At 51.0% G+C, this 26288-nt stretch overlaps 1 protein-coding gene across 3 annotated transcripts; it reads right to left on the reverse strand.

The window, feature by feature from the left end:
• Positions 1 to 42: 42 nt before the first annotated feature.
• Positions 43 to 21840, reverse strand: HPS1 (HPS1 biogenesis of lysosomal organelles complex 3 subunit 1). Of its 3 annotated transcripts, XM_089897993.1 has the most exons (20): positions 21729 to 21809; positions 20756 to 20858; positions 19905 to 20021; positions 16388 to 16525; positions 16027 to 16169; positions 15537 to 15645; positions 13093 to 13253; positions 12483 to 12585; positions 11758 to 11853; positions 11484 to 11553; positions 9993 to 10048; positions 8646 to 8813; positions 8372 to 8551; positions 7210 to 7271; positions 6580 to 6714; positions 6428 to 6493; positions 5264 to 5408; positions 3081 to 3194; positions 1317 to 1399; positions 43 to 809 (listed from the first exon to the last, which is right to left on the reverse strand). In XM_089897993.1, exons 2-20 carry the CDS (start codon positions 20786 to 20788, stop codon positions 647 to 649), a joined length of 2142 nt encoding a protein of 713 aa, XP_089754119.1. In that variant the 5' UTR covers positions 20789 to 20858; positions 21729 to 21809; the 3' UTR covers positions 43 to 646. The 3 variants fall into 3 exon arrangements, with proteins under 3 accessions (XP_089754119.1, XP_089754120.1, XP_089754121.1); XM_089897994.1 differs by lacking the exon at positions 20756 to 20858 and having other exon boundaries at positions 21729 to 21840; XM_089897995.1 differs by lacking the exon at positions 8372 to 8551.
• Positions 21841 to 26288: the final 4448 nt, after the last annotated feature.

Genomic DNA, 26288 nt, shown 5'->3' on the forward strand with positions numbered 1-26288 from the left:
ACCAAGAAGGGCACAAAGAGGCCACCGCGAAGGGCCAGGGGCTTGAACAGTAACAATAACCATAACCAGCATTTATTGAGTGGCTGCCACAGCCGGCAGCCCCACGACCATCCTGAGAGACGGGTGCCATCACTCTGAATGTGGGGAGACAGGCTGAGAGGTGGGGAAACCTGCCCAGAGCCGCAGAGGGGGCGTGGCAGAGCTGGAGTTCAACCCAGCCAGGAGAGCTCCTTTGACCTGGGGAGGGAAACAGCTTCCTGGGAAGCTTTCTCTATTCTGAGAACAGAAGACACCCACAGGCTGTGGCGACTTCCTCTGTCTCCTAGGGGTAAACGGAGAGGCAGATCCAAAAGAGGGGCTGTCTTGGGTCTAAGCTCACAGCCACTGCTGTTCTAAGGAGACCAAAGAAACCCTCTGGCCCTCCTCTCCCTTCAGAGGGAAGGATTTGGGGGTTTGCTCGTTACCCGGAGTGGAGACTGGTCTAAGTGGAGTTTCTTTAAGAAACTCTAGGGCCGCCCTGGGGACTGTGCCATCCTCAGGAGGCTGCCGTGCATAGGAGGAGGCTCTCACCATGGGGATGTCTGCAAGCCAGGTGGGCCTGGAGAACAGGTGCACGGGCAGATGCACAGGGGCAGCCCACCCTGGCCTAGAGCAGGGGGACACGGGAGGCCTCGCCCAGGCGCCGGGCCAGCTCACCGGCCTGCTGCACCAGCACGTCCGTGGGGATGACCGACAGGTGGAGGGTCAGCAGCTCACGGCACCTGACAGCCTCAGCTGGGTGGCCCTTGCTGTAGTAGCGCAGGAGCTTCCTGGGGGAGGGAGGGGGAAGGAGGACAGGATTCAGGAGGGAGCCAGGCCAAGGGGCCTTCCCGGCACTGCACAGGTACAAAGTCACCTCACTAGGCCCCGGCACCGGGCCAGAGGCCTTCCCTGCCCCTCGCTGACCCAACCTTACAAGGTTCAGCCCCAGGCTGCCACGGCCCAACCCTCTGGGTTCCTGATCCTGGAATGGGGTCCACTAGATGGCAGGGCCCCATCTATGGGGCACACAGAGCCGTCAGAGAAGGTCTTCAGGAGCCCAGCAGAGATGCCTGCAAATGCTGCCTCGATGTGCCACCAGGAAGAAGGGCAAGAACCCCAACAAGCGCCCCACTCTCTTCCTCTCGCTGAATGCCTGGCTGTGAGGAGCTTCTAACAAGGCGAGACAGGCTCAGGGGGACATTCCTGAAGGACAGGCTGCACACTCTGTGGGGAATGGCACTGATCGCCCATCGTCTGTTCCCCTCTGTGCCCAGGGCCTTCTGGATCGGCATCACCTGTAGTAGTCTCCTCCCAGCATGCCGACAGGAGCCGAGTCATCGGACAGGACAGGCACCTCGATGATCTGGAGTTTGTACCCCTGGGGAAGGAAGCAGGGCGTCTTGAGTGGGGAGGCGGTGGGTGTGGGGGGAAGAGCATGGGCTTGAGCCAGACACTCGGTCTGAGGCCGGGCTCAGCCCTGCTTGGCGTGTGCCTTGTGCTGGGAAAATGCACTGGCCTCTTTTTACCTTGTCTTCTCACCTGTGAAGCAGGAATAAGAATAAACTCCCAAAGAACATTAGACATGGATGTAAAGTTCCGAGTGTCGTGCCCGGCACCTGGTAGCTCTCATTCCCATCAACCAGTGGACCTGGGTCAGTGACAGGCACACGTGAGGGAGGACGACCCGGGGACGTGTCATGAAGAACAAAGCGTTACCAAAGGCCAAGTCTCTCTCTGAAAGCAACAGGTATTCCCAGGGCAGGACATGGCGGGGAAGGGACTCAAGCTCTGTTGGGCTCCCACTGTGTGCCAGACGCCCTCACGGGGCTCCTGTGGCGCTGTGCTCACCGCGCCTGCCCCACGGGGGAGGAGGAGGACTTGGTGGCGGCCCAGTTGCAGCCAGACTTCACACCTGGGTCTCCCCGCACCACAGCCTACCGCCCTGTGGGGCTAACCACACACACACACACACACACACACACACACACACACACACACACACACACACACACACACACACACGGAGCCCTGTCCCTCCCTAGAAGCTAAGGTGATGGTCACACCCATATCCTGGGCGCCTGAGGCAGGCACAGAGCAAAGATGGGAGCCTGCAGGTCAGGAGAGCCGAGCCTGGGTTCTGACATCATCACCTAGGACCTCAGTGGCCCTGGCCATGGTGTCTGACCTCAGGGTGTCAGCATCTCCATCTGCAAAATGGGGTCAGTGACACCCGCTCCGACCATCACACGGGCTCTGTGGATGTGAGGCCGTGAGAACAGAGTGAGAGACCCCGATGGCTGCACTGCGCCGTGCAGGAAGGGGGGCAGGAGGGCTCGCTGACAGGGGCAGAGAGAGGGCAGGGCACGAGCAGGGGAGAGAACAGGACGGGGGGCCAAGGGAACGTGGGAGGGAGAAGCAATGGCCCTCAGAGCTGGAATGATGGCCAAGGGTGACAAGTGAGGAGGAAACAAAAAGAGAAAAAGGAAACGAAAGCAGAGGAAAGAGGGGAGACACAGAGCGAGACAGTGAGGCAGAGCAACAGCGAGAGGGGGTGGGAGGACACAGATAATAAACTCCTGTGACCTGTGCTCATACTGCAGCAACGGTGAGGTTTGGCCAACACGGCCGGAGGCAAGAGATCTGAGCCTTCCTGCTAGCCTTGCCCCGGGCAGGCTGGTTAACCGCTCTGAGCTTCGCTTTATCAGCCTCTACAATGGGAACAGGGAGCCGGGCCCTGTAAGTGCAGCTGACCACACCGAAGCACCACTGAGGAAGCGCGGGCTGGGCGGCCTTGCTCACGCGGGGCGCACGTCTGTTCACATGTCACCTGGATGCTGCCTTGATCAATGGCATGAGATTTTCAGAGAATGGGTGGAGGGGCCTGAGCGCAAACGGGACCTGAGTTCTGGGTGCCAACCAGCTGGGCTTAGCTGTCAGCTCCACCAGGGACAAGAAGAGCTGGAGACACAGACTGAACAGAATCCAGGAGAAAAGGATCCAAGAGTCACAGGGAAAGAAAGCATTTCAGGACTGCCCTGCCCTGGGCTGGCCACACCCACCATCTCGTTCTCGAACCACAGGAAATAGGAGCAGTAGAAGTCCCCCTCGCGGGACAGCAGCGTGGTGTAGCCCTTCTGCAGGTATCTGCGCGCCAGATGGATCAGAGACCAGACCTGGGGAGAGGAGACAGTGCTCATCTCTGCAGCCTGTGAGGCGGCCCTCTCTCCACGGCAGGGGCTGGGCTCAGGTTCTCAAATCCCGAGGGGGAGAAAAGCACTCAGAGGAGGAGCTCCTGGAAGGCCAGGGGCCTCTCCTGCTCATCTTCTTCCTTAGTGTCCGGGCCCAGCCTTGGCTCAAAGCAGGAGCTTAATAATAAATGGATGATGGATAGATGCATGGATGGACTACCCACCCCTCCAGTTACTGTGACGACAAAATATACGTATAAACACTTTATGTACCTTTACTATACACACAAGCCATAAAGAGTAGATTCATCTTTCAGGCCAGAACAGAGCCGGGGACTTAAGAGAAGACGAGGGGGTGGCCCCCTGGAACCCTCCTGCTGTTGAGGGCCAGCCACTCACCTGGGCCCCTCAGGACTGAGGATTTCTGGCACAGGCTCTATGCCAGAAAGTTGCTGGAAAAGTGTTTGAACGCACAGAGTGCCCTGGTCCAGGAACGTCCTCTGCTCCAGGGCGAAGTCTGAACGAGGGCTCACCAAGGGCACCGATGGGAACACAGTGACCAAGGGACAACGTGCCTCAGATCCCCTCCGCGAGATTCTCCTGCCTAATTCAAGGACTTCTGACGCTGCCTGTGAACTGCCCTAGGGAAGCTGGCAGCAGGGGCAGCTCTGCTCCCCCACCTCCCAGGGCCTGGAAAGGCCTGCTACACTCTCACCAAAGAGCTTAGAAAAAGCTTAGCGGCAGGCATACAGGAGCTACTCCAAACCTGCCCACAACACAATGTCTAATGAAACCTGCAAACAAATACACGGGTTTGCTCTGTTTTTCAGGAAAGCAATTCGACAACATGTATCAATAACCTTAAAAACACTCCTTCCATTTGCCTTTGTAATTCCATTTCTGGGATTCCATATTGAGAAAATAATCAGAGACGAGGACAAGGATGTACGCCCAGAGGCATGTGCCGCAGAATTACTTACAACCGCAAGAGCCTGGGAACAATCTAAGCGTTCAACTAAGTACATGACGTTATGTTCACGTGATGGACTATCGTGGAGCTGATGATAATCACGTTGATAAAGAATTAATGACATGAGGAAATGCACCAGATATAAAGTGAAGTGAAAATGTGGTAAACACACTGCTTACACAGGATGATCTCAACTACAACAAACCGCACGAAAAACAACGAAAAGAAATGTACCAAATAACCCCAGCTATCTCCAGAAGGAGATGAAGATGCCGGGAAGGACGGTACCAGGAAATGCTCAACCAACTCCAGCTGCGGTCTGTGCCACACGCTGTGTTAAGTATATTACACGCATCATCTCATACACTTATCACCTCTGCAGCAATTCTATGATGTCACTAGAGTTACTATCCTCTTCTACAGATAAGAAAACTGAAACTTAGACTTCATAATACCCCAGCTACACAGCTAGTGAGGGGCAGAGCCGGGTCTCCAACGGGCCTTTTGTCAGGATTTTAACCATTATTATACACCTTATTTGTATACACAATGTATATGAAAATGTATAGTTTTTCAGAAGGTGGCAGAGGTCCTCTGTTCTCCCCACCAAAAATACTAGTTTGCTATGAAGATGAATCAAAGAAAAGGACCCCTAGAGACTGTTTCCTTCGTAGAAACCACCTACTTTTACATTCTGATACTCAAGTTGATTAACCCGTGTGTCTTCTTTCTGTTTTAGTGAACTCAGCCAACACTTATCGGGCACTTATTTATGCCAGGCACTGAGTTAGGCCCTGGCCATTTCCTCCCCTGAACTCGCTGCCCAGACTCTGCTGCTCCAGGCACATTGACACACCCGGGAAGGTGGCCCTGAGTGTCGACCGGCAACCTGGGGTGACGAAGATGGGCAACTATTCTTAGGAGCCTGAAAAGCTGGGTGCGGACACCAGGAAGAGTGCCATGAAGGGTTCTGGCGGGGGTGCTCAGAGCCTCCTGGGAGCCGAGGGCGGGGGCTAGTCCTCTGGGCAGGGGCCAGCACGCCCATCTGATGCGTGAGGAGAGGGCCCAGGCCAGGCCAGGTTACCTTGGTTCTGACGAAGGTGGCCAGGGGCCCCCTGCCCAGCTCTGATGAAGTCCTTTCAGTGCTGCTGAGGGAAGGGGCCACCATCTGGCCGGTGGTGCGGTCCACGTAGATGAAATGCACCAGGCCGGGGAAGTCTTCCAGGTAGGTGAGGGTCTGAGTTAAGGTGCTTGTTAAGCCAGAACCAGGGAGGGAGCTCCTCTGTCCTCGACCTAGGCTTCCAGCGAGGCCCGCCACCCGCCCCCAGGATCCCCCCCTTTCCCAGGTCTCTCTTTACCGTCGAATCCCGAACCCTGAGAAGGTCTAAGATGCAAGTACAACAGATCCTTGGCTCTGGCACAATTAATGCAGGGAGTTCTGGTCCCAACAGGAACATGGTATGTTCATGTTTTACCGTTTTCATGCGGGATGAGTTTAAATGATACACATGCTGCGGCTGGTATGAGAGCAGAGCTATAGAGCTGAAGAGTGAGGCTAGCTGGCCGCCCACCCACCCGCCTCACCGTGATCCTGTTCACCTCTACACTTCATCTCCAGAGGCTGGAACGTTCCCATCTGAGAGGAAGGGCAGTGGCTGGTGGCTAGCAAGGCCTTCTCACCTGTGCACTGAAGACCGAAGTCTCCAGAGACAGGAGGCCACACCCTTTAGAGATTTTAATACAGAAAAAGCTGTTTCATATAAAGTTCCAGGGAAAATCAGTATTTGGTAAAATTAGTTCTGTAATAAAAGGGTAAGTCTTGGAGGTGGCTTTTCAAATGGGGACAAATAAACACATTTACTGCAGGCCTTCTCAGAGCCTTCACGTGCCACTGTGTACTGTGACCTCTAAGAAGGAGGACGTGGCCACTCAAACCTACCCAACCCCAGGCCCCTGCCCCTCGTGGGAGACCCACTGCCACTTAGCTGGCTGGACAACACCGACATAAACGATCCCCAGGGCTCTCAGAAGTAACCGTGGGAGAGCAGGAATTTCTGAAATCCCAGCTGTGGAGTGTTCCTACAGACAAGGCCCCTGGGACACTACCTCCTATCATTTTTCTTCAGAGAAAGGAAGCTGAGGTGGTGAAATATATGCTCTTTCTCCCCAAAGCCGCAGCCCTTCAAGTGAGTGGGTGGAGGAGGCAGGTAGTCCCGAAAGGCCTCCTCAGGGCCAGCCATCAGGATATGACACCATGGTGACATTCCTCCTGCTCTTCACCAACAGGAAGTCCTTCCAGTCTGCCAGCTTTTCTCTGCCGAGGAAGCAGGGGGAACAGGGCTGGGGTCAGGTGCGCCCCAGCTCCTGCCCTGGCCGCCGAGGGGCCACACCGACACTTACTGCATGAGCGTCTGGACCTGGTCCTGCAGGTGCTGGGGCAGGGAGGGGCCTCCCCGGCCCGGAGCCGTGGTCAGGAAGCTGAGCCGGTAGATGGCGCAAAGCTGCCTCTTCAGCCTCCCGCATGCCTGGAGCAGCCTGGGCACAGAGAGGTGAGATGTCACAGCCGGAAGGGCCCTAGGAGGGCACGCCCAGGATGGTACCCCATCCCCTGTGATCACCCTCCTCCTGGACTGGCGTACAGCACAGCTGATGCCCCACACCCTGGCCCTCACTGAGCCAGGAGGCAGCTTCCCAGTTTCCCCCCAGTGTGTGCTCTGAGCACTTAGAACCTCATCCAACCTCATGGTTTATTTTATGGAGAAACAAGGGGCAGTGACTTGCCCGAGGTCACACACTGAGTCCGTGCTGGAGCCGGGCCTCTGCTGGCCGTGTCGGGCCCTCAGGCCCTGCTCCTCAATCTGTCCTTTCTGCTCCCAGCCTCCCCTCAGCATCCGTGGGCTGGACCCGCCCTCCCAGGACCCCCTCTGCCCTCAGAAGCGCCTTCCTGAGCATCCTCTCCCTCTGGGCCTGGAGGAAACTTGCTCCTCTGTCCAAACGACTCCCCCCTTGACCTCAGAGCCCACCACTCACTGCCAGGATGATCCGGGCTCACTTCTGGAGAAGGCCTTGGTCTTGAACTCCAGCCAGGTGCTCTGTAAGGAGGACAGGTGACAGGCAGCTTCCTGACAACATTCCCACAGCGAGGTCCAGGGGACACCCTACATTGTGCTCTGAAAGGCTCCAAAAGGTCCCCTGCCTCCATGGCTTATTTAGGCCCAGCACACACCTGCCATCCACAGCCAAGCTAGGTCTCTGGCAGGTCCCCAGCACCCTGCACCCCACTGTACACCAGGCTACTCATTGAGCAGGCGTGTATTTAAAGAGCAGTCTCTGTGTGCCAAGTACCAGGCTCACTGCCTCGCTGGCAGATACCGTAAACCAATGATGCCAGAGTGACAGGTAGGCGCCTCAAGGGAGGGGCGGACACAGGCAAGAGCTGGGGTGCTGATGCCCCTCAGGGGAGCTTTGCATCCTAACACGTGCTCACTGGAGTGTGCTGGGCATGGAGAGATGCTGAGCGCTGCGGACTGACTGGTAATTTGCGTCTGGGCTTCAGTTGCCTGCTCTGCCTCTTCTAATCCCTCTGCTCGTTTTCAGACCAGTGCAAACTCCGTGCACAACGAATCTCAGTTCCTTGAGCCCTGCCAGCTACACGAGTGGCCTCAGATCTCAGCCCAGTGTTCTACCCTTGAGAGCTCCCCCCGCAGGCTCCGGCCTGGGCTGTGCCCCGTTTCCTGCTCTGCTTGCGCACTGTCCCAGGGTCTTGGCCTCATCTCCCAACCTGGGTTCTACGCCCCCTGTGCGTGCAGCGGCCTCCCTGTGTCCTGCACGTCTGAGACCAGCCAGGTGGTGAGGGGTGTGGCGGGCAGACCAGTGGCCGTCGCTGAGCCCTCGAGTTGGGCTCTGGCTCCACTGCTCACCAGTCCAGTAACTTTGGCCAAATCACCATCTATCTGAGCCCGGGTTTCCTCATCTGAAAAATGGGAGCTATAACTCGTCACACAAGAACGTTTTGGAAATGTCAAGTGCCACTGCTGTAAGTTTCTGTTTCTGTTTCCTAATGGGGGAAACAAGGATCACAAGCCCACGGTGGGGTGGGGCAGGGCCCAGAGCCTGGGCCCCTCACCTGGTGTGGACAGAATGGGCCCTGCCCCCTCTCCCTAAGGTGTGGTGTCCAGGGCTTGCGTCTCACCTGAAGCTCTTGCCCACCTCGATTCTTGACAAACTTGTCCATCCTCTGGCGTAGGTCCCCCATGAGGGGGTGGGACCGCAGGGCACTCCCGGCCTCCTGCCCCTCCTTCAGCTTCTTCTCCAGTAGAGAAAACCCATCCAGCAGCTGGTACAGGGCCAGGGCCAGGGCCGTACTGGGGCTCTAAGGTTAGGAGAGCAGGGCAGGGCAGACAGGGGCAGCCGTGGGGCGGGCATCTAGGCTAGGGCGTTGCCAGGGCAGGCAGGGGTGCTCGTACCTTGGTCAGGAGCACCATGTTGATGCCTGGCCACAGCGGCAGGCAGTACATGGTGTGGGGCACCATGGGGCAGTAGCTCTCTTTCACGGTGGCATCCAGGAAAATCCTTCTGGGGCTGGAGGGTCCTGGGGAGCGAGGGACCAGCGTCTGGAGGGTGTCCTCAGCCATCTGCGGAGGAAGAGGAGCTGTCAGCGGGAAGGGGTGAGCAGCCGGCTGGCCTCCTCCCCACATCGGGTCCACCCACGGCTGCCCACTTGCCATCCTCCCTGTGAACCACGAGGCATAAGCTTTTCTAGCCCCAAGAAATCCCAGTTCCTAAATCCCTGCGCTCTGCTGCGGCTGCCCTGGCAGCTCCTGTCCTGCTGCCCCTCTCTCTCTCAACATCCTCGGGGCCCTTCTGCCGGGAGTCAGGACTGGATACCACACGGGGGTAGCGGGTGGTAAGAAGGGACGAGAAAGGTGGGAAAAGCAGCCGGCGTGGGGTGGCATGGAGGGGAGGCGGCTCCTCTACAGCTTTCTGTACAAGAAGCATTTAAAGCTGATTAACACCTGTCATTTCACCACCTTCAGGACATCCCGACAGTCATTCCAGGGGGGCAAGTGGGGCATAACAGGGCTAAACAAGCAAGACTCCAGCCTTACGAGGGCTCTGAGTAACAAAGTCTTTACGGGCAAAAGCAGAGAATTAAGGAAATCATTAGGGATGCCACAAAAACTTCTCTATAAGGAAGTCACTGTAGTCTTACGATAACAGCAGAAGACTCCATACAACACACTGGTTGTTCCAGGAATTTGCTAAATAAATAACAACATACGCATGCAATGCACTCTCAACAGTCTTGTTAAGAACCACACTGCTGAGGAGTGCCTAGTTAATGGGAAAATGCTCAAAAACAGAAAGAATAATGAAGACTAGAAGGAAACACTCCAAAATCTTAATAGTAGTTAACATCTGGGGCTGGGATTTGAGAGTGATTTTTTTTCCTTTTCCATATTTTACTTTTGTTTATCCCAATTTTTCTACAATGAACGCATTTATCATTTTAGAAAACATTAAAAATTAAGTTGGACTTTCACTCCCAAGAACAGTGAGGGTGGGGATTTCTCAGGAGTTGAGGCCAGGTGTCTGGGGGAGGGGGAGGGGAGGGAGGTGGTCACCCTCATCCACCACTCCCCCCACCCCTGCATTGGCTGGCCAGCCGTGAGAGGGCACGAGGAAGGCCAGCGTTGGCTGGAGAGTCACCCCAGGAGAAGCCCTCAGAGTCTCCAGTGCTCACTGCAGCATCTCAGATCAGCTGGTGCCCCGGCCAAACCCCCCCACCCCCGAGCCCCCCAGGAGAAACTCACCTGGACATGGGGATCATCAGTGGGGGGGGTACCCCCATCCAGCCAGACTGTGCTACCTGCAGGCCATAGGTATTAACATAACAACATAAATAATGGCAAAATGTAAATACTGGCCCAACAGCCTGTCAGCAGGGGAGGATGGAGCAGAGATGGCCCCACGTCATCAGCAGCTCACAGCACGTTAGTGTGAGCTGGGGAGACTTCCCCTTCTCATCCTATCCCAAGCTGGTGAGTGCAGGGCAAGCTCAGAGGTACCAGAGCTAGAGCAGCCTGGGCCGGGGAAGAGAGGCTCCCTGCTGCCCCAGTGGGCTGTGGGGAGGAGCTCCTGCACGTGTACCTGGCGGTGGGGGGGTGTCCCTCAACCCCCTCCTCGGCCCCCAATCCCCTCCTTGTTTCTGCCCTCCCTAACCCTTCAGGCCCCTCCCTGGCTATAACAGTGCCTCTTCACTGGGAGGCAGCACACACTGTCTACAGTTCCCCATTTATTTAGTCAATCAGCAAACTTTAACTGAGTATCTACTATGTGCTGGGAACTGAACTAGATTTCCTTTCCTAGGTCAGCTCACAAAAACCAGCTGAACCAACCGCATATTTGAAATATTGTAGGCTTGTAATAACAGTGCTCTCTCGTATATTTCATTGCAAATAACTATCATTTATAATCATGTTTCTCTGGGGAAGCCTGTGTCTGTGTTTCAAACACCTGACTTACGAATGGATGAATGCAACTCCACCCATTTGTAAGCTGTGAGTTCCGTGCACTGTGGAACAGGCATTATTTACAGCTTTGAGGCATGAAAAAACTACTGAGAGAAAGGGGCCAGGAGGAGGAATGAGGGAAGGGAGCAGTGAGAAGAAAATGGAACTTCAGCCATTACCCTAAAGTAGTGCTTTTTGACGTTTTGGGCTCGTGGAGAGCTTAGAGAACCCAGGACAGTTATGATCCCAGCCACAGAGAAATGGACAAGCAGGGATGAACTGGCACATGGTCTCAGGGGTCCCAGGCTCCTTTTTTGTTTTGTTAATAATATTTCCAATATTTTTCGTTTCTTTTTATTGTTTACCCACATACTTTGGAAAAGCATGTAAGCTATAAACCATATAGACTGAATATTTATATTTTAAATCACTGTACTAGAAATAAAATGATTACTTAATTATTTGATTACTTATTAATTATAAAAAAGAAAGAGAAGGCAAAGAGCACATATATGAGAGATGAATTTTTAAATGAAATCAACTTGTCATAAAAAATTTTAGGGATCATTTGAGTGGCCTTAACAGTCCTTGAATTCAAGCTGGAGCCGGAAGGGTAGACAGAGGGTTTGCTGCACACAGTGTCCTGGGCTCTAGGAATTTGGGTGTCTGTGCCTGGACCCTTACAGGGCGTCGGGATCCACTGAACCCTAAGACAGATTCTCCCAGGGCTGCCTATCCGCCTTGCCTTCTCCAGGTCCCTGTCCTGTGCCCCTCTTCCTCTCCAGGTCTCACCTGAACTCTGCTCCCCCGGGGAAGGAGCTGGTGTGAAATACTCCTCAGGGAGGGAGAGGCTGTCTGTCTCCTGGGAGGGAGAAGGGGCAGCTGGGTTGAGGGCTCAGAGAGGCTCTCCCGGGGGCTCGACCCTGGTCCCTGTTCTCTGGGGAGAGGCCAACCCTCCCCTCCCCTCCCCTTCCCTCCCCCTCCCCTCCCCCTCCCTCCCACCCCTCCCCCCTCCCTCCCACCCCTCCCCCCTCCCTCCCACCCCTCCCCAGAACATAGCACATACAGTCCCTGCAGAACTCCTGGTCGGGTCTGCAGAACAAGAGTTCCAGGCCTGCTGCACGGGGATGCTCTGGCTGCGGAGGGGCCTCTGTGGGGAAGGCTGCAACAGGTCCGGGGATGCTAGTTAGAGCTGCCTGCCTGGCTCCTCTGCCTCCTGCACTTCACAGCGCAGCCCTGGGGGGCGGGGGCTGCCAGCCCCTGCGCACACTCCACTGTGCAGCCCTGGGTGTGCGCCCTCACTTTCCAGGGATGTTTCAATTTTAGAAATTCCAGAAAGTCTGACACATTGGCACCCAAACGACTGCCAGCACTTACTGAGAGTGTTCACTACACCCCAGGCACTGCTGAGCTCTAGGTAAACTGCTTCCTTTATTCCTCATGACGACCCTGAGAGGTAGATGCCATCATTGTCCCATTCCACAGATAAGGGAATCGAGGTTCAGATGGGGTAAGTACTTGCACAGCAAACAGCTTAGTGGTAAAGTTGGGACTATGTTGGGACTATTTTTGGGACTCCAAAAATCTGCACTTTTAACCCACTAAACTACATGCATTCTAGAATTCCCCTTACATCTGAAAGCAGCTGGAAAAAAGTCATGCCCAACCACATGCCCAGGACTGTGACTTGGAAACCACAGTCTCCCCAGCAGCCTGCCCAGCACTCTCCAGACTGGTTTTCCAAGTCGCCTTCCTGAAGGCCTCCTGCTGCCCAGAGAGCTGCCCCAAGACCTGGGTGTCGCTGTCCTCTGCCGTGCTCTCGCTGGGGTAGAGGTCCTGCACCAGAAGGATGAGGGCAAGGAGGTTGGCTGGGCGCAGGGAGCCGGCGCTGTGGCTGCGGAGAGAACAGGCAGCAGGTCAGCATGTGCCCGCTGCTCCCAGCCCACAGGTGGCAGTGGACAGGGGCAAGTAAGTTAAGGGAGTCTGGAGCATGATCCCTGCCCTCAAGGAGTTTACAAATGTGCCCACTGACTTCATCCTTTCTGGAGAAAGACAAGGTATGTACAAAATTAGTTAACTCATCCATTTAAAAAATAAAACTTGGTTGTGTTGAAAAATAAAAATTACCAGTGGAAAACCACCAGGGACGAGTAACAGCATATCAGAAAACCCTAAATTAAGATTCTGAGACAGTGTTCCAGGAAGAAATAATTCAGAGAAGGAAGTGAGCTGAGAGGGGGAGAAGAACTGAAGAATTTAAGAAGGCTTCCTGGAAGAGATGGGTCTGCAAGGTTTCCCTGGCCCAGGAGGTGGTGCTTTTCAGGTAGGGGGAATAAGAAAGGGTGAAGGTGAGGGGACCCAGGGCCTCCGGGCCACCCCATGCTGGGGCCCTTGGGCTCACCTGGAGTAGAAAGCCAGCAGCTTGGAGTGCACGAGCAGGAAGGCGTGTAGGGCCTCCTCGCCGGCCCGCCCAGGGCTGGAGTTGACGGCCTGGACGATGTGCCGCTCCAGCACCTCGATGCACAGTTCACATAGCTGAGGGTGGATCAGCCGCTCCACAGCCTGGGCATGCGGGCAGGGAGAGGAAGTCACATCACCCCCACACCTCCTGCTCCAGCCCCAGGCTGGCAATACATTCACTCAGGCCACAGTGAGCACACACCACGTGCCAGATGCTTGGGAACAGGGAGGCTCGGACCAGCACAGAGTCTGCCCTTCTGGGGCTTAGGGCTTAGTGTGATCACTACTCTAGTGGATGAGACAGACAATATGCAGAGAAAGAGATAAAATAAGTGCTAACAACTGCTGTGTAGGAAATATACAGTATTGGACTAGAGAAGAAGAGCAGAGACCTAAGTGTGTAGGGTGTTCAAAGAAAATGTCCCTGAGGAGGTGACCTTTAAACTGATATCTAGAGAACAAGAAACCCCGTCAGAGAAGGAGGGAGGGGCGAATGCCGCAAGCTGAGGAAAGAGCACATGCAAAGGCCCTGAGGTGGAGACAGAGTTTGGAGCAGTGCTGCCTAACTGATTACAAAGGCAACCCCTACACGTAATTTAAAATTTTCTAGTAACTACATTAAAAAGTAAAAAGAAATAAGTGAAATTAATTTAAATAATTGATTTAACCTAACATCTAAAATATTATCATTTCAGCATAAGGTATAAAAGCGTTATTAATGGGATAGTTAAGAATCCTATCTGACATTCTTTTTTGTTTTTGCATTTGACATTCCTTTTTTGTCCTAAGTCATCAATATCCAGTGTATATTTTACAGGTATAGCATAACTCAATTTGGACTAACTATACTTCAAATATTCAACAGAGACATGTAGCTAATGACTACCACACTGGACAGAGTTGAACACACAGTGCCCCGGAAATGGAAAGAAGTCCCGGGTGGCCAGTGCATGGTGAGTAAGGACAAGAGAGGCATGAGATGAGGCTGGGGCAAGACAGGCAGTGGTGGATCATACAGGGCCTGATAGGTTTGGTAAGGACTGTGGCTTTTATCTTAACTGCATTAGGTCACCTCCTACAAGAAGCCTTTTGCTGATGCCTCAGAAGGAGCTGACCACGCCAACCTCTGTGCCACCATGGATTTTGAGAACCCCAACCTGGCAGCACCCAGTATACTTTATTGTTTTTAGTGCATATGAATGGCTGATTTCCCCTCAAGGGCAGAGACTTTACTCATCTCTGTATTCCCAGGGCCTGGCACACCTCTTATCATATGGGAGGTACTATAAGTTTACTGGAAGAGTGAATGAGTGGGGTGTGAAAATGAATTCCTTCAGATCTATTTCCCTGTTCACTAATTCTCTTTCCAGCTATGTCTCATCTATTATTTAACCCATCTCTTAAGGTTTTCATTTTAACAATTATGTTTTCACTTCTAAAACATCTATATGGAGTTTCTCCCTAGCTTTTATGTCTTCAAATATTTCCTGGTTGCTTTATGTCCTGTACCTAAAAATTCTAGTGTATCAAGCTCCTTGGGATCTACATCTGTTGGTGATTGATTTCCCCGACTCCTACTCATGGTGGCTTATTCTCTTGTGCATCTGACTGTTAAACTGTGAGCTCGTATTTGTTTGCGCTTAATCTGTCCTCAAAATCAACGGCTTTCAACATGTAGCTCCCAGACCAGCATAACCAGCATCACCTGGGAGCTAGTTAGAAATGCACATTGTAGAGCCTCCCACCCTTGACCCCCACAGTGAATGAGAAAAGTGAGGCCCAGAAACCTATATCTAACAAGTCCTCCAGACGATTCTGATGCACACGGAGTGTGAGAATCACCGATTTAGAGAGAATCTGTGTTTGTCTATACAAGGAGCAAGGGGGTGCTGCTGACGACCACCTTACTCTTCAGGTCTGGGCTTAAGTAGGAGTTGCAGGCTCAGCTCTCCTGTCGCTGTTGGCCTAAGGCTTAGTTTTCTGGTTGTAGTGTTGGTACCGTCATCTGTACTCAGGCAATCTTGCCTTTAGTGCTGCTTATTTTTCACTACTTTCCACTCTAGTTTCAGCTCAATATAATTTGGGAGGTGATCAGAGTGGAGGGGGCTATCTTCAGAGATTTCCATAATTTACTGAGAGCCCAAAAACTGCATTAAAAAGTCTGTTTTATCCAAAATCTAGCTGTGTTAAGATAGGGAGGCCCATCAGAGTGCCCAGCCCAGCATGTGGCCAGTAAGAGCAACCCTCAGAAATGCATGGGCTTGAGGGGCTGCCTGTGCCCTCACTCATGGAGGGGAGGGTGGTGTCAAAACATGGTCTTAACGCTGCCCGGCCCCTCTGACCTGACATCTCTGTGGCCCGAGGACTCCCACACCCAGCAGTCACCTCCACAGCGAAACACTGCTCCTGCTGCCGCAGGCGGCCGTAGGTCCACAGCAGGCTCTGGAAGTGCTCCCACACCTGTACACGCTGCCCCAGGTCTGGGGGCCGCAGCCTGGGGGGCAGAGCAGGGGAGACCCATAAAAAAGCCGGCTGTCCCCAGCTTCAGCCAAAGGAGCAGCCTGACATCACCGCCAGCGCCAGGCAAGCTCACGTGACATGACCAGACCCCTGCGGGAGCCCACATAGCACAGAGGGGGCGTGTCGGGCTCTGCCCTCTCTGTAGAGCCAAGTGGGATGGGCATGGAACCAAGAGGTGGGCGCCTGAGCAGATCGCCTCATTTCTCAACCTCTCTCACACACACACATACGACAACAGCCAGCTAGAGAGACCCAGGAAGAGGCCAGGGGCAGAGTGTGACAGGCAGCTTCACTGAGGCTGGGTGCACACCGCCTGGCCTTGAGAGCGGCTCAGCACAGCACCCAGGGGACTCACTCCTTTCGGATGAGCTGGCCGTCCATGGTAACCAGCCCGAAGTGCACCTCGAAAAGGTACTTGAGCACGCACAGCTTCTGCCGCAGGTCCCCCTCGCCCTCGGTGTGGTCTCCATTGATGGCAATGAACAGGCACTCTCCGAACTGCAGGCACAGCGGTCAGTGGGTGTCAGCCAGCCCCAGGGGACCCCCTCACCTCCCCGATCGATGGGGACAGTGAGGGGGCTCATATCCCAGGGGATTTTGTTAAGATGTAGCTTCTGCCTTCTAAAAGAGTCTGAGGTTCAAGATGAGGAGGAGGCGTGTGGACTGCCCAAGGAGCTGAGGGAAGAGGAACTCGGGCCCCAGGGCCACACGCTCACCAGGTGAAGGACGTACAGATAGTTGCCATTTTCCGTCGAGAAGCAGGTGTATGTGTCTGAGAGCTTCTCCAGCATCGTCATAGAGGAGATAATGACTGGGGCCAGGAGGGTGCTGAGCTGGTCCTCCAGGGCGGGAAGCTGCAAGAGGGGATAGAGAATAATACTGCTTAGTGTGCCAGACCCTGGGACAAGGGAATGGACAAGACCCAGGCCTTGCCATCAAGGGCTCCATAGTTTTAGACCCACCTGGGAGGCTATCACTGTCCTGACAGGGAGACACTTGGGTAGTAGTTAGGAAGGCTGGGAAGGGCCAGGCAGCTAATTGTGCTGCTCAGGCTGTGATTCTAGAAGGAAACGTTAAGGAATTAGGCCACATTTCCACAGAGGAATGTTTGGGGCATTTAATAGAGAGCTGGCCAACTCTAAGAAAGTTCAGTATGTGTACCAAAGTCCATGCCCTTTGTTGCAGTTAAGTTCCCTTTGGGGAATGTATCCTAAGGAAAATAATCAGAGATGAGGCAGAGATACATGCACAAAAATGTTCCTTACAGCGTAATTTATAGTAGAAGCAACTGGAAAGAATGTAAATGTCCAGTACCAGGGAAAGAGTTAAATAAACAACAGTACATCTGAATGATGGGAGAATATATAGCACTTGACATGGAAAATTCCTATGATACAATGTAATGTTTAAAAAAATGGTTGTGAATGCTCTGTATTTTCAAATGATAAAAAAAACAAGGTATTGAAAAACCAATGAGAAATTCACACTATTAAAGTTACTGCTTCTGAAGAGAAGGATCAGGAATGATCTTTCCCCCCAGTTTTTACATCTTTCTGTACTTTCCCTATTTCAGTAACAAGAATGCCTTTACTTTTATAATCTCTTCACTCATCCATTCTCTCTGACCTCCAAATAAGAAACAGAACAAACAGACAAAACCAAAAAGAAACTGGACAAATTTGCTGAAGGTCTGGGAATAAAAATGGGATAAAGCCAAGGGAATGGTAATAACTCAAGTTCTCAACACTGGAATGAAAAGATAGGAGGAGACAGCTGACCTTCCCCATGCTGATCTCAGGAGCCTTGACTGAAACAGGGAGGAAGCGGAGTCCTAATTTTAACTTGTACACAAGGAGCTGAGTAAGACCTTGCCTTCAGAAGAACAGGCAAGCAGCCAGGGGTACTGTGCGGCACTTAAAATACAAGGGGGTCCGCGTCACGAGGGGTGTCGTTTCCTCCCACAGACTCAACATTTAGGAGCCCAGCGCCGTGTCCACTGCTGCGGAGGCTGTCAGTCACCTGCGACAGGTCCCCACTCAGGCAGCTCCTCTCCTGACCACCCCCAGGCCACACCACCCCAGCCTGCCCACCCCACACCTGTGAAATAAACCCATGCTGTTTATTTGCCACCTGGCTCATTTTCTTTAGACTCTGAATTCCACAAGTGCAGGGTCACGTTGCTATGTTCTCTGTAAACAGTCCATTCTTGATTAGTATTCGTTGAATGAATATCCCTTCACATAGGCAAACGTTGGTTGAATTATTCATGTATGACAATATTCTTGAACCATCACGAACCAATTATATTAATAGAAATGTCACTTAAAAACCTAGATGGTGTATAGCAACTCACTTTAAAAGTAGTAGCTCTTTCTGTAGGGATACAGGTGTAGCAAGAATTCTTTTGGTTAGAGGGAAATTATAATCTTTGTGTAGCTAGAGTGTAAAGAGAATTCTCCTATATTACTTGGTGCGATTATAAAGTGGTACAGTATCTTTGAATGACTTTTGAATCGATGATTCTACTTTTAGGAATTTATCCTAAGGAAATAATGAGATGTGGGATAAAATTCAAGCACAAATGTTCCCTACAGCAATAGCTATAGCAAACTGAAAGCAATATACATGTCCATTACTGGGGAAATGGTTAAATAAATGATGCTACATTTATTCATATATTGAATATAATGTTTCCATTAAGATTTATGCTTTTGAGAATATTTAACAAAATGGAATAATGCTTTTCCTATAATGGCAAGTGAAAAAAAAAACCAGGAAATAAAATTGTAAGTGTGGTATGATCCCAACTATTTATAAACGATAAAGAGCCAAAGAAAATATATTGAAGAGCTAATAGCTCAGGGTAGTAGAATTATGGGTCATTTAAAAACTATTCCTCTGTTATTTCCCAAATTTTCTACAATTAGTTCACATTATCCATAGGATCAGGAAAAAAAAGTGTTGGATACTTGAAAAATAAAACTTGGAAGACTTTTTTTCTTTAGTCATTTAGGAACTGAAAAGTCAGGAGTTTGTTCCTTTATGAGGTTTTTAATAAAGAGAAGAGAAACACTATCAAATAGTTTGCCTCTTAAATTGACCAAGTTGATATAGTGGTTTAAGAACTAAAATACTTTAAAATTCTTAAATTAAAAAATTATACATATTGACTGCTAGAAAATAAAAGAGCCTAACAGATAGACCTGTTTTTTAGCTTAAATAAGACCGCTTAGATGTCTATGATCTCTGATATGTCGTATCATTCCTAAAGAGTATCAGCGATGTCGAGGTGAATTAACTTGCTGATGTGGAGTTGGTCCGGCTGATGACCAGGCTCACTGGAGCAGGAAGGGCACTGAGAGGCAACCAGTCTGTGTGGCTGCAGAAACGCAAGGACTGTCTACTGCATCCCCAATACAAAAGTTTTTAATCCAAAATTAATCTGGAAAAAAATTCAAAATAAATTACTCCTTTAGAATGTAGAGCAGAAATTATCTAAGTGAAAATGACAACTGTCTCTGAGTTGTGATATTAAAGCGTTAAAATGGATATCCATATGCAAAAAAATAAACTTTATACTTTACACCACATACCAAAATTCAAAATGGATCATTAGACTGAATATAAAACCTAAAACTATAAAACTTCCAGAAGAATATGTGGGGAAAACTCTTTGTGATCTTGGGTTGGGCAAAGATTTCTTAGATATGACACAAAAAGTGTGATCCATAAAAGCAAAAAATGGAAAACATGGAGTTATCAAAATTAAAAACTTCTGCTTTTTGAAAGGTACTGTGAAGTAGATGCGAAGACAAGACACAGACTGAAAGAAAATATTTGCACAACATAGATCTACAAAAGGACATATCCATATCTAGGAAACTCTCAAAACTCAGTAGGAATAATAAGAAACAATCAACCCAATGAAAACTAGGCAAAAAGATTTGAACAGACATTTCATTAAAGAAGACATAAAGATAGCAAATAAGTACATGAGAAGATGCTCAAAATCATTAGTCATGAAGGAAATGAAAATTTCTTCATAGGGTGGGGGTGGGTCACTGGAGAGCATCAAGGGCTGACCTCTAAGCGTGCTCAGGAGTGAGGGGCGCCGGACCACACACAATGCCGTGTTCACCCCTCTGGCTGGGCCAGGACGGGTGGACAGGCTCTCCTGCCTCCTGGTAGTTCTGGGTTGTTCCCTCCCATCCGTCCTTCCTACCCTGCACTCACCCCTTCTCCCTCATTCTCCGACTGCCCAAACTTCAGCCGCAGACTCTCTTCAAACTCCTCGTCCATCCAGTAGAAGAGGACGTCCGCGCCCTCTGTGGCCACCAAGACGCACTTCATCTGCCAGGGAGAAGCAAGGTCAAGGTCACCTCCCAGCCCCACACCCATAGGCTTGGCCTGGGTAATGAAGAGGATCATAATCCCGCCAACACCTACTGGCCTTTACTGTGTGTCAGGCACCACGAGGGCCTTCCTGGTGTTACTCTGCGGCCCCCTCACAGCAACCGGGCTAAGCAGGAATCTTCAGTTACTCCTATTTTTAAGTGACAGAAGTGGGATCCAAACCCAGGCCTGTCTAATGCCAGGCTGGGGCTCTTTCCTGTGTTATCCGGCCTCTCTAAACACAGCATCAGACCCACCACCAGCCTACTGGGACCAAAGGCAAGGAAGGACCCAGCTCTTGATCTGAGCACGGGGTCAACTGTACAAGGGGGACAGGCAGTCAGGGCCTGGTCTGGAATGGAGGGTGGCTGGTGCATCTCCCTCCAGGAAGTCCAGAAACAATGTGCTTCTCCTCAAGTCACAGATAGCTCCAGAGGACGAGCTTCAAAGCCCACAGGCAGGGGGTTCAGTATTACAGGAGTTTGATTCACAAGTTCCTCCTGCTCTGGTGGACACAAAGGCTATGTGACCTTGGCCACGGCTCATTCTCACTCCTGCTTAGCTGCTGCTTCCTCAGCCACCTCCACCAGTATCTCCTGCCCTTCCGGACCTCCTTCCCCAGCACCCACACACGTACCCTCTGTGCCACACATTATAATGCTTGACTATATACAATGTGTTTTCATATTCACCAACTGGTAGATTCTTAATCCAGAGCTTCCCATGCTGGGCCTTGGGCCTGTGAGGTGCAGCAAGACATCGATCTTCTCAGCGCTTAGGGAAGCCTGACCATGCCTGGTGAAGCCAGAGCTGTCAGGCCAGCTGCTTGCTCCATTCAAGGGCTTCAAACCTTCTCCTATACCTCAGCATGTCACACAGATACGAATGCATCACCCACGTGCTAGGACGTGATAATGATGAGGAAGCTCTGTTCTAACTCTTCCATGGTGGATGTCCAGTTTCCTCAACAGGATCATAGCATCTCGAGGTCTCAGACTCAGTAACATTCTTCAGGATCCCCTACGTGACCAGCTTAGTGGTACTTACCGAATTCCTCCCAAATCTCTAGTTGGTTTATCAACTTTAACTCAGAGAACCTAGCTTGATGGGTGTTTCCAGCACAGTGAAAAACAAAGAATGTATCCTATTCCCATGGAATTGCTAAACACTAGGCAGAGACTGGGAGAGCAATGGAGTGTGAAGGAAAGGTTGCTGGACGAGGGCAGGTGGGCTTGACAGGAAGGGAGTGCATGGGCTGGAGAACAGTGGGCTGTAGAATGGAGGCTGTGAACAGCAGGGAGCCCCCGTAGGCTGGTAAGGGTGTGGATCATGGATGGGTGGGGTCAAGGTTACGGAGGCTATTGTCCTGGTGCGGGGTAATGTGGGTCCAGTCCTTGGTGGAGGCCAGAGGAGGAAGAGGCTGATTCAAGAGGTGTAGCTTAGAGACTTGGTAGGCCATGATGACCTCCTGGATGCAAGGGAGGAAGGACAGAACAGGCAAAGTTGACACCAGGATGCAGAGCTGGGACAGGGGATGGAGATGAGATGACTCTGCACAGCCAGCGAGAGCTCAGTCTACTGCCTACCTCACCCTGCCCACCTCCCAGAGCCCGAGTAGCCCCAGGGTGGGTGCTGCCTGCCTCCATCTCAGGCAGGATCATCTACCTTGGAAAGGAGCACAGCGGAGCTTCCAGACAGCCAAAGATTCAGAAAGGGCTGCGGTAGACAGACTCAGTGACCAGTTCATGGAGAGCAGCATAGCATCCCAGGTCCTGCTTAAAACAGGGAGGTCATGAGGGCAAGCAGAGGCTCTTGTTCCAGCTGCTGCCTGTTCCCAGGAGTGGACAAGCTGGTGAAGGACGGAGTGGTCAAAGGTCTGTATCTGGCTCTAAGGCCTTCTGCTCAGAACATACTCCCCTCGGCCAGGAGGTGTCCAAGTGCCCCACATTCTGCCCACCCCTGCCCTCCCACAATGGAGAACACGAACCCGGCAAGCACAGTTCTTTGGCCATAGCACGTGTCCACAAACATTAATTCTCACCTACTGTTTCCTTCTGAGCACTCTCACTTCCCCGTGGGTCACTCTGAGCCATGGTGTGGTCAGCAAACCCACCCTGAGCAGCCCCGGGAAGCCTGCTATGAGTGACTATTGGGAAACAGCATAGCACATCCCAGGGAGACAGAAAAGCAGTCCTGGGGAAGAGAGGAGGTATCCTAGGGTAATGCAATGAATGGCAGTAAAGCAATACAACAGGCAGGGGAGACCCAGTTCTAGTTTTGTCTTTGCCAAGACACTTAAACCTCTCTGAGCCTCACCCTCTGGCTCTACCTCCCTCCAGGGTTCTAGTGAGAGCCTGGGAGTAACCAGGCAGACACACCCCTAGCAAACTTTCTTACACAGAGGTGGGGTGGGGGCTCGTTATTCTTACTTCCCAGCTTCCCCTCCTCAAATAACAGGTGAACTAAACTGGTTTCAGAATCACTCATATTTTGATGATAAAAAGCAGGAACAATATAAAGCTTTAGCTTAATTAGGAAACCAAACATTGTAAACAAACAAGACACAAGAAAGGGCTGTTAGGGGCTCAGCATCTCGTGCAACATGACACTCACTACATCACCGGCATGATTGACCTTAACGCCATATTCCCAGAAGAATGGAAATGCTCTTTAGAGGACGTTAGGTTCTACTTTTATTCCACAAGGTTGCTGGAAAGAGAACCTCACCGGTGTTATTTTCTGATTATTATTATCTGATTATATTATTTTCTGATTATTTATGCTCTGAGGGAACACAGGACTCACTGGAGCCCCAGATGGCGCCGGGGCAAGCGGGGGAAACGCCCCCACGCCCATATTCGCCATCCTCCCAGCAAACTGCCCCTATGGCCGCCGCCCCTGCCTGCAAGCAGCCCACACCCTCACAGCCTCGTCCTTGCCCCTGATGGGCTGGAGGACGCAGGAGTGAAGACCTGCAGGACGCGCCCGCCGAATGGCAGCCTTCCAGTTTGCCCTGCACTTTACAATTTATGCAGCAGTTTCACCCCCAAGTCCCCCGAACCTCACAGATACCCTGGGAAGAAGGCCCGGCTTGTGACTACTGCCCCACTTCGTAGCTGCAGTAACTCTGGCTCCGAGAGGTGAGGCGACGGGCCCACGGCCCCACGCCGGGTGGGTGAGGCTGGAGGTGGAGACGCCCCCACTTCCGGGAGGGAAGCGCCGGGGTCCCGGAGTAAGCCCCACCGACTACCGAGGCCCTCCGACAGTGCGGGAGGCCCACGTACCGCGTAGTACGCAGACACCGGCCAGCCTGCCAGGAGCCCGCGGGCGCGCTTCCGGGTGTGGCCACGTGACCGCCCACGTGACGCCCGGGGAGGGACTGGAAGCCCGCCCCGCCTCTGCTTGGCTTACGCCTCTGCCTGTTGTTTGGTTTGCTTCCTCTCGGAGGCCGGGCCCAGCGAACCCTGAGTCCTGCGCTTTGACTCCTGCCGGGCGGTGGCCACATTCCTCCCGTCAACAAGGAGAGCACCGAGGCCCGCAGTGTGGGGGACTTTGCAGGCAGCCGTCAGAGGCACTTGCTGCTTCCGGCCCTGCAACCTGCCTTAGCTCAAGCCACGCCCCACCGAGGTACTAGGAAAGTCTCCATTTACAGAAGAGGAAACTGACGCCCAGAGAGAAGAAATAACTTGCTGAGGGGCCGAGTTAGGATCAGAACGCAGGTTTCCCGGCGCCCCGCTGGGCTCTTCCCCACGCTCTGGCTTTCCTTGCTGAGCTGCAGTTCTGGGTGGGAGCTGCCCTTCTGTCACCGGTTTCCCTCAGCTCCTTGAGAGGAGAGGCAACCTGCAGAAGGACGCAGTTACCCCCAGAGTACCACCGCTGGACTTTCTTTATAAGGGTTCTCAATCCATTTTGGGGATAGGGGTGCACATCAGGGTCTTTGTTTTGAACCTGTGTTTGCTAGTCTCTTAAATTGTATGTGTAGTGGCTGAAGGTGGGGGGAGCTGATGAAGATAATGGAAGGGATGAAATTCCCACCCAAGCCACCCCTTAGTGCCCTGGTGCCACCTGCGAGCTTTGAGCACAGCCCAGCAGGGGATGACTTTCGAGGACTGGCTGGGGTACAGCAGTTTGAGCGCCACCTGGGGCAAGGCAGGGGCCAATAATGCCTCCACCACCTGCAGACAAAGCGAGTTATCACTCTCCACCCCCCCTTCACCGCCCACCCCTCCCAGCCCACCTTAAGCCCCAGACTTTCCAGCCCCCCATCTACAGCACACAGCCCCTCTGCAGGCATCTCTGCAGCCCACAGTTGAGATCATTCTGGCTGCGCACTCTTTACCCTGCTATTTTCACTCACCATGTTTCTCTCTGTCAAACATTTCCTGAGCATGAATTTCAGTGGTTGAATAAATTCCATCAAATAGATATGCTGCTGTTTACGTACTCACTTCTGTTACTAGTAGTTTTCATTCCTGCCAGCAACATCAACGTCCTAGTTTCCCCATATCTTCACCAACACTTTTATTGTCTATTATAATTTAGCCATCCTAGTGGGTGTGAAGTGATAGCTCATTGTGATTTTGATTTGATACTGAGACTAATGATGTTCAACATCTTTTCATGTGATTTTTGACCATTTTCTTGGGGAAATGTTTATGCAGATTCTTTGCCTGTTTTAAAATTGTCTTTTTATTATTGAGTCGTGTTTGTTATATATTATGCATACAAGTCTCTTTTTAGATATAAGATTTGCAAAAATGTCCTCCCGTTATGTGGTTTCTTTTCACTCTCTTAATGGTATCACTTGTAGCACAAAAGTTTTCAGTTTTGATGTAATTCAGTTTATCTGTTTGTAATTATGTCCAGGTTTTGATGTCAACATAAATTTTTATTTCACTTGGGTAAACACCTAGGACTGGGGTGGCTGGGCTGTATGGTAAGTGTATGTTTAAGTTTATATTATACTGCTGAACTGTTTTTCTAAAGTGCATGGACGATTTTACATTCCCTCTAGCAATACTAAGAGTTTTAGCTGCTCTGTAGCCTCCTTAGCACTTGATATTATCCTTTTCTAACTTTAGCCATTCAAGTAGGTATATGGTGGCATCTCATTGTGGTTTTAATTTCCATTTTCCTGGAAAATGGACTAATGATGTTGAACTTCTTTTCATGTGCTTATGTGCCATCTGTATCTCTTCTCTGGTAAAGCATTCAAATCATTTGCCCATTTTTAAATTGGATCATTTTTCTTATTATTATTTATATGGTTTCTTTATGTATTTAGATACAAATTCTTTATCAGATATCTGTTTTGCATTATTATTATTATTTTTGCCAATCTGTGGCTTTGTCTTTTCATTCTCTTTATGCTGACTTTTGAAGAACAGAAATCTTTGTGCTTCTTTGTGTACTGTCTATTGATAGAAACGAAGATTTTATCTTGTGTTTTCTTCCAGAAGTTTTATAGTTTTAGGATTTGCGTTTAGGTTGATGATCCACTTTGAGTTGATTTTTGTAGGTGGTGTGAGAGAAGGGTTCAGATTTTTTTTTGCATATAGATGTGCAGTTTTTCTAACATCATTTGCTGAAAAAATATCTTTTCATCACTGAATTACTTTGACACATTTGTCTCAAATCAATTGACCATATATGTGTGGATATATTTCTGGACTCTATTCTGTTCAATAAATTTAGAGGGATTCAGGTCACACCAAGGATTTTACTGATTTTCTCAAAGAAACAGCTGTTGGTTTCATCAATTTTCATTGGTTGCCTGGTTTTTATTTCACCAATTTCTACACTGATATTCACTCTTTCTTTTCTTCTGTTTACTTTGGTTTTAATTTGCTCTTTTTTTTTATAGTTTCTTAAGGCCGAAACTGACCCATTGATTTGAGACTTCTTGTCTTTTCTAACAAAGGAGTTTACTGCTATAAATTTCCCCCAAGGTACTGCTTCTCAGCACCCACAACTTTTGATGTGTTGTCTTTTCATTTTTAATTAGTTCAAAATGCTTTCTAACTTTTGTTTTGATTTTTTTGACCCGTGAGTTATTTAGAAGTGTGTTATTAATTTCCAGACATTTGGAGGATTTCCATGTATCTTTCTGTTATTGGTTTCTATTTCAATTCCATTTGGTCAGAGAATATGCTTTGTGTGATTTGAATACTTTTACATCTATTGATGGTCTAGGGTATGTTCTGTCTTGGCGAATGTTCCATATGT

The sequence above is a fragment of the Delphinapterus leucas genome, chromosome 16 (genome assembly GCF_059928025.1).
Source record: "Delphinapterus leucas isolate spDelLeu-1000000601 "Yukka" chromosome 16, BTC_Dleu_Yukka2, whole genome shotgun sequence".
NCBI lineage: Eukaryota > Metazoa > Chordata > Mammalia > Artiodactyla > Monodontidae > Delphinapterus > Delphinapterus leucas.

Bases quoted from the DNA above. Each gene is read 5' to 3' on its own strand.
- HPS1 (XM_089897993.1), bottom strand. From the start codon at position 20,788: ATGGGAAGCTCTGGATTAAGAATCTACCAGTTG. The intron at 16,526-19,904 runs GTGAGTGCAGGG...CCCCTCTTGCAG, and splicing joins CGGAGAATGAGGGAGAAGGG to CTTCCCGCCCTGGAGGACCA. The intron at 10,049-11,483 runs GTGAGACCTGGA...TATGGCCTGCAG, and splicing joins CCCGGGGGAGCAGAGTTCAG to GTAGCACAGTCTGGCTGGAT.